Raw genomic sequence first — 8,291 nt, 5'->3', positions numbered from 1 at the left:
TTCTTTTAGAAGAATGCACATAATACACAAGCACTGATAGCACTTTAATAGATTAATACCCAATTTGTTAGAGAATGTGACGCATGGCTGGGGTAGTAACTACAGCCGTTGATAACAATTGTTTGCATGTGTAATTGAGAGCAATGTTTCAAGAATGCCTCTCAATACTGGCTTTTTAAAGCAATTATTTTGCACTAGTTTCAAAATATTCATGTATTTGCACTGTAGACATATTGTCAGTATCCATCTATCAAAAATGTCAGCAATTAATATTATCATTATATTATGTAATATGTAATTAGTATTTTTGTTATGTTAAATGATTGTGTCATGCCATATTTTGTAATGTGCTTCTTAGCTCATGTTAAATCTAACTTAATCAGTTTATTAAAACACTCTAATAGGTCAATGGTACATTCTTCATTTAATTCAGAACAACATCCCAGCTAACAGGGAACATTCTCAGAACTTTAACTAATGTTCTCTCCAAGTTATGAACCAACATTCTTCCAGTAATGTTAATAGAATGTTTGGTCTTTAATAATGTTCTCAAACATTAGCATAAAAACATTATTAAACATCTTTCATGGAAAGTTTTTTTCCTGAAACATTTTATTTGAATGTTCACCTAACATTTTTTAAATGTTACTACTTGTTTCAGAATGTTCAGAGAACGTTCAAAAGTAACATTCCCATAATGTTTGCAAAATAAAATGCTCCCTTAAGGATCACATAACCAAGGAAAAACATTTTTTTATATATATAATGGACATTATGCACATTGCAGAGAACGTTCAGAAATAACATTTTTTATAACATTAGCAAAACGTTCTTAGATCATGTTGTTAGTTGGGTTAGTGTTTAATAAAATACATAATTCATAAATATATTTTTATATATTTGTCCACACCAAAGACGATAACTACAACCATAAAGTTTTACTAATCACTCTAAATTTGTGAAAATAGCGACATCTACATTACAGCTATAATGATAATGACACAGAGGAATGATATTTAAAAAAAAAAAAATTCAGCTAATGAATGAATCCACCTGACTTTAAAGAGATTGAGCTTTTAAAGCAGCAGACGACATAACTGTAGTGCTGACTTATCATAAACAGAATGTTATATAGTAATGCTAATATAGTTAAAGTTATACTTATCTTTCATGGGATGAACGAGCCTATATTCAAACGTGACAGACAAGTTATGAAGTGCCCAGTTCTGTGTTTGAGTGGTAATAATGGCTTTTTAAATTTTTATGAGGTCAGTCTGGATCTTTGAGCAGCTTGCTATTGTAGATCTTAATTATGAAACATTTTGGTGCACAAAATACAGTAAACAGAACGAGAAGTTGCCTGCTCAAACATGCAGGAGGTAGAGCCAGCGTCCATCTACTTCTCCCACTCGTCACCCTCACTGCTGCTGACGGAGGCTCCTTTGGGTGGCGGTGAACGGAAGTGGGGACCAGTGGGTGACGGGCGATGTAGAGCGTCCTCTGGTGGGACTGGAGCTGGGCGACGTACTTGGAGACTGATAGGGAGACAGAGCCTGGAGAACACGGCCACTCCGCTCCTGGATCATGTGCTACAGATCACAAAAGAAATCAATTTGAAAAATGCTAAATAACACTGTATGTTTGAGTTTTGCTATATATCTTTCACATGTAAATATGATTTTTCGAAGTAGTGAATAAAATAAAGGTTAATTTAGTTTGTTTTACAAGAAAATACCCTTCCACTACACTGCAAAAATGTTCTCAATGTTGTTTTCAATGAAAACATCTACAAATACATTTACTTCAGAAACAATTTGACAGTAGATATTTGTGGCAAGAAGGGCGGGGCTGAGAGCCATGGGAACGGAGCGATGGCAGGTGCTAATGAGTGTCACCTGTGTGCCACACCGGTCTCAAGTCCCATGGAGGAGCTCCGAAAGGATAAAAGGAGGAGTGATGACAGTGAAGGACGAGAGAGGGCCAGGCCTGGACTTTATGTTGTAGTTTTGTTTTAGTTTTATTTTCGTTTTGTTGTCAGTTTATTTTGTGATTGAAGTTTTAAGTTCGCCGGTTCCTGGGTTTCTGCAACAATGTAACGAAGGTTAAAGGCTCAGGGAAGAAGGAGGTGGGAACCGGTGCACGTTCGATGTAAAACTTTAATCACAAAATAAACAACAAAATGAAAGTAAAGCAGCCATGCCAGGTCCCCTCTCATCCTTTACTGTCGTCAGTCCTCCTTTTATCCTTCCGGAGCTCCTCCATCGGATTTGAGACTGGTGTGGTGCACAGGTGACGCTCATTAGCATTCACGCCACTGGCTTCGTTCCCTTCCCATGGCTCTTGGCCCTGCCCTGCTTGCCACAATATTAAGTCTTGTTTTCTAAAAAATGTATCAATTTACGTTTCAGAAAACAAGTAAATGTATCTTGATTTAAAAATGTTTAGTTATTTGTACTAGAAAACAAGACAAAAATACTATATAAGGAATTTTTTGGACTGTACAAAATACTTTTAATCCAGTGTGTCACATGCCATTTCTTTGTAATTGTTTGTGAAATTTACTAGCAATTTCTGAGCGAAAATTGTTTCTAAACCACTTTTTTTTTTTTCAATGTACCCAGGCTTTATCTGGACCGAACAGCTCCAGGAAGTTTCCGATGAACTCGCGAGATTTCTCCTCCCATTTGTAGATGAGGTCATGGCTCTTCTCTTCAACGCGGTGCACTAAATGTTTGGACTTCTCCTCCACCGTCCTCACCTTCTCCTTCATTCTATCCACCTGCTCTTGCAGACGATATTTCTTTTCCTGTCAATCAAAACAGTTAGAAACATGTAAATCCCATCTTCATTTCCTCTTCCTCATATCATACAAAACACATATGGTTTCATTTCATCCATTGAACACTGAAGGAAATATTTTGCATATTGTGGAATGACCTGGCTCTTTTCTGTACCATAAAACCAAATAGGAGCTGTGCTCCAATGTGCTCCAAAGATCATACAACGTACCATAAAAGTAGTTAATTCCACTTTTCCATTATATTCCAAGTGTTCTGAAGCCATACAATTTCTTTCTTACATTGATGAAGCCCACGTTGAGTTCTCGTGCTGTGTATCCTCTCTGCAGGTTACGCCTGACATAGACGTCATAGTCTCGAACAATGCGTGTGATGAGATCAGAGGTAGAGATTCCCTCCGTTCTTTGAGTAGCCACAAACATTCCTTACAGACCATGCAGAAGAAGTTTATTTTTATGAGTCCTTTGACTCAGTTCTATAATTGTGCAGTTTGGTTGGTGTTAAAGTCTTTACCAGCTTCTTTGATATGTTTATAGACATCTTCTGATCCAGCAGAGGTGTATGGGATATCATCATGTGCCACAAAGTCAATCTAAGGACAACAGGAAAATAAATAAATAGGTATGACAGCATGCCACAGGGTTCCTATATCCTTGAATTAATTCACATTTTCAATAATCTCTCTAGACTTTTTGATTAACTTTTACATTTTCTGTTATTTGTCATTTCCAATTTTTGCAAGCCTTTTAAAGTTTCAGACATAATACAGTTTAAAATACTGTATGAATATACTCAAAACTCTGGTTTTTCAAGTGTATAGCATAGCAAAAAGTGTATAGCAAAAACATTAAAGGTACAGTGTGTAAATTTTAGCAGCATCTAGCGGTGAGGTTGCAAATTGCAATATAAAGAAGCTACGGTGGCCAACACAGGACAAATATCTTGTCGTCTGAGGCAGCAGAGAGTAGCTAGTCAATCGAACATGCTCTGTAGAGCAGTTTGTCTGTTTAGGGCTACTGTAGAAACATGCTAGCGCAAAATGTTGACTTAACATGTAAGGGGTCCCACGGTGTATGTAGATAGAAATGGCTCATTCTAAGGTAATAAAAACCTAACAGTTCATTATGTAAGGTCTTTATACACCACTGAAAACATAGTTATGTATATTATATTGCATTTCTGTCAATAGATCCTTCTAAAATTTGCACATTGCACCTTTAATTTGGTTATTTGGTTAAAAAGGTTATTAAATTAACATTAACTAAAATGAAATAAAATATATATTAAAAAAATCTTAAACTTATTTTATTTCAGCTAGTTGCCAAGGCAGCATTTCTCATTTTCATTTAGTTTAAGTTAAGGCACTAAAATAACTTAAATTAAAATAATAATAATAATAAAAATAAAACTTAATACAAAATACTTATTATAATAATAATAATAACAAAAACACACAACTAAATTACTAAAACTTTAAAATGAAAATGAAAACAGAAAATATAAAAATAATATCTAATTCAAAATATTAACAAAAACTTTTATAGTAAATCAGTAATACTAAAATAACACTGTTAACAGGGTTGCAAATTCCTACAACTTTTGCCTCAGTAAACTCCTAATTACTGCTTATTAATAGTTAGTAAGGTAGTTGTTAAGTTTAGGTATTGTGTAGGGTTAAGCGATGTAGAATAAAGTCATGCAGAATAAGACATTAATATGTACTATAAGTACTAATACTAAGTGTCAATAAGTAATAAACAGCCAATCTTCTAGTAATATGCATGCTAATAAGCAACTAGTTAGTAGTTTGAATTGGACCCTAAACTAAAGTGTTACCCATAAATCAAAGGAAACTGATGGCTTAAATACAAGGGAGAGTAATCAACTGAACAGAAACAGGTGCGTAGAACTAATTATTAACCAAGGAAACTAGGGAACACAGGCAAACCAGAACAGGGAAAACACAATGCAAGTAAACCAAAACACAACATGCATGTTACATTAGCAACTTGCTATTATTTCGGACAGTTTTAGAACATTTTTTTTTGTTTTTTTTTTTTGGTAGTTATTAACACACTTATATTAACATACATTTATTTTCAAATATATGTATTTCTATGATTATTTTTTCTTACAATAAATTATAATGGTTGAGCTTGACAAATGCAGTCTATAACTTGTGTAAAAATTGAGATAATGGAATTAAATCATATACTTGTCCTCTCATCCAAATTGTGTTAGTTCTTGGAGGTCAAGATTTTAAAGAATGTTATATATGTTATAATAGAGTAAAAGTTACGTGGTAACAGGGTTGCACGCAAAATGGCCATGGTTAAATAATACACTTTATATAATCAAAATTTTTGTTTTACTACAATAAACTGAATATTAATTTACCCTGTGTTTTTTAAGGAATTCAGGAGTGAGGGTCCAGGGAGCATCACGGACCACCTCGTCCACATAACGACAGTGTATAAGGGCTTCATATCGCTCGTCCTCTGTCATCACAGTGTAGCCTTTATACTTGTGCGTCAGGGCATCACTGCACACTGACAGAGATACACACAAGGTATGGAGCAGTCATCAGACACGGTTTAAGATAATGAAAAAAATATTCAACGCAAATAAACCTTTGGCTTTTCCAAATTTTGGACACTTTTGAGGCCAGTAGAACTTAGCCAGGGTAGCGCAATATTTAATTTTTTGACAAAAATGAAAACGAGGCTGTGAGGGATAAAATACAGTGCGTTCAATGGATTGTACTGTTGTTTAACAACATATCAATTGTTCAGCTGATGAAACATCTTTCTGAAAAAAAAACTTTCAGTAGACAAAAACTTCATAAAACACTTCTGAAGGTTGCGAATTGTGAAAATTGCATGATCTAGGTCCTTTAAACAATATGCGCCATTGTAAAGATTGTATTTCAGCCTGACAGCCTCATTTCCATCTGTGTATATATTCAATATGGTGCCTAACCTGAAGTGTAGGTTTTGATACAAAACTGGACAAGAGTCTGTGCATATGCCAGTGTGACTCACCACCAACAATCAGTTGTGTGTTTGGGAACAAATTCTTGGCCTGCATCAGAGCCCGGGCATGACCCGAATGGAAGAGGTCAAAGATTCCATCGGCATATACTCGCACAGGACGATGAGCTGCACAAAAACAAATACATACTTAGAGTATAATGTGGATTCACCAATTTGTATGAAAATATTTCGTCTTACCCTTATCTGTATCACTACACTTGATTGTTTCTCTCACCTGGAGTGCCACGGCGAGCCTGGGCTAAAGTCACTTTGTCTTGTGGGGTGTCCGAGGCACTGCCTGATTGTTTAGCAAAAATGGCTGGTTCTCTTAGAGCCTATCAGAGAAATATTGTGTTACGAAGCATTATTTTTTTCAAAAATTATTGGAGTCAGGTCCTGTAAAACACATGAAACTGTCTAAATTGACAATAAATACAGTAATAAGGTGATTTTTCTTTCCTTAATAAGATGTCGTTTACAACTAAAAACTAGAAAACTTGCATTTTGGTTGTTCATTTACACGACAACAGCATTTTGATAAGAGACGCTGAGCATAAGCGCTCTGTAAATATGCAGGTGTTCAATAAACATGCATGAATGAGTGTGTGCATTAACTCCCTATAATCTATGATGTTGTAATTGCCCTTTGAACCATCAGCTGTTCAGGAGGGAACCCCTTTAGAGATAGATATAATCACACCACACCACACCACTGCTTGATGAATCGGAATGGTGGATATGAACTATGAGCTGTATATAAAATAAATAATGATTGCTGTGACTGCAGTAGAGGAAGGCGTCAGGCTTGGAATCTGTACCATGTACTTAGATAACAAACTCCATAGGTTATGTAAGAGAAATACCAATGATGGAAAGCCACATGCTGCTCTTTTGGTTTCATGTTATTTCCATCAAATGGATCAAATTTCAGTGTATTTTAAAGCCTTCATTTGTAAAATTGATACATTTCTCCATATAAAGTGGATACATGTTGTTTTCTTCATGGTTAAGATCGGTTACACTTTATTTTGATGGTCCACCCTAGACATTCTACTAACTATAAGTAACTTGTCAACTACATGTCAACTAACTCTCATTAGGTATTAGTGGACTATAGTTAGGTTAGGGTTAGGTGTGAGGGTTCGTGTTAGTAGAATAAGTTGACATGTAGCTGCAAATGGACCATCAAAATAAAGTGTTTGCAGATTTTAAGCAGACAGTCTACTAATACTCTAATGAGAGTTAGTTGACATGTAGTTGCAAAGTTACTTATAGTTAGCAGAATTTCTAAAGTGGACCATTCCCAGAATATTTTAGAGAGGGCAGAAACAGGCCGGAATCGGAGCCAAACAGATGCTGCATGGTCAAATTATGAAATTATAATATTATTAGATGTTCAAACTAACCTTAATAGGTGGCCGCTTGCGTTGCTGCTGTTGCTGTGCTTGAACTCCTCCTCGACCAGCACGACCATTAGCACGGGATCCATTTCGCCTTCTGTTCGCCATGGTAGAGATTTAAGTTTGCCCTCTTTTGGCTTTGCACTGGTTGCACTCACCAGATATGTGACAAGCCTTTGCTTTTACTCCTGTGATACTGTGTACTGATAACTGGCCAGTCACACTGACCCTTGTGACGAGGCAAAGGAGCAAAGGTTGATTTTGATGTGACTTTAATTCTTTGTAACCTCAACCGAAGCATCTCCACAACTTCTGCACAAGGGGAGTGTCAAAAATAATATCAAAGTTAGATATACTGGTCACACTTTATATTAGGTGTCTTTATGTACTTGCATAAAAAAAAATTGATATGTACTTATTGTGTTCATGTTGTATTACAAAACACTTTTGGTGCTGTTGTGTGCTGTTGGTACTAAAAAATAGCTTAAGTGCATATGTGTGCACACCCTTTATAATAGGGTACGTGGGTGTATTCAGAAGGTCACCGTGATTTTGCCAAGTAAGACATGTTCCTGGACCAACATCTTTGTTGATCCTGGAACAACATATCAATCAACCAATCAGATATGAGGGACAAGTTTACCGTTTATGTCAAGTTTAGGCTTGCAACCAGGGTTAGGTGCTTCTACATCAATGTTATTCACCTATCTTTCCCCTCTGATTTTAGGGATAAGTTATGGGTAGGATTAGGTTTAGGGGTAGGAATAGGGTTAAGACTAAATTTTCAGACTGGAATGATGTTCCAGGATCAACAAAATATGTTGATCCAGGAACATGTCTTACTTGGCAATCAAGCTCATTTGAAATTGTACACCTGTCTTCACCTGAAGTGACTACAAATAAATCTCTCTCAGCTGCTCTTGTAAGATTTTTTTTCCAAAATTGATGAGAAGATAAAGAAAACTTGTCAGGAAGGTTTTTAAGAGGCCTACAGCAAAACTAAAAGAGTTGCAGCTCTTTCTGGCAAGTACTGGTTGCTTGTGACAACTATTAGGGTTGTG

General features: G+C 35.9%; 1 protein-coding gene across 1 annotated transcript; it reads right to left on the bottom strand.

Annotated features, from left to right (window-relative positions):
- Positions 1-405: 405 nt before the first annotated feature.
- Positions 406-7,425, bottom strand: pcyt1bb (phosphate cytidylyltransferase 1B, choline b). Its single transcript, XM_048167085.1, is given in 9 exon segments — positions 406-1,457; positions 1,459-1,589; positions 2,618-2,806; positions 3,080-3,222; positions 3,312-3,390; positions 5,196-5,347; positions 5,840-5,956; positions 6,066-6,165; positions 7,237-7,425. Coding segments are annotated over 9 exon segments (1,074 nt in total). The 5' UTR covers positions 7,339-7,425; the 3' UTR covers positions 406-1,396.
- Between the last annotated feature and the right edge of the window lie 866 nt (positions 7,426-8,291).

Source organism: Megalobrama amblycephala, linkage group LG18, assembly GCF_018812025.1.
Source record: "Megalobrama amblycephala isolate DHTTF-2021 linkage group LG18, ASM1881202v1, whole genome shotgun sequence".
In the NCBI taxonomy this organism is placed as follows: Eukaryota; Metazoa; Chordata; class Actinopteri; order Cypriniformes; family Xenocyprididae; genus Megalobrama; species Megalobrama amblycephala.
The sequence above is the reverse complement of the archived record's forward strand: the minus strand, read 5'-3'. Positions and strand labels throughout refer to the sequence as shown.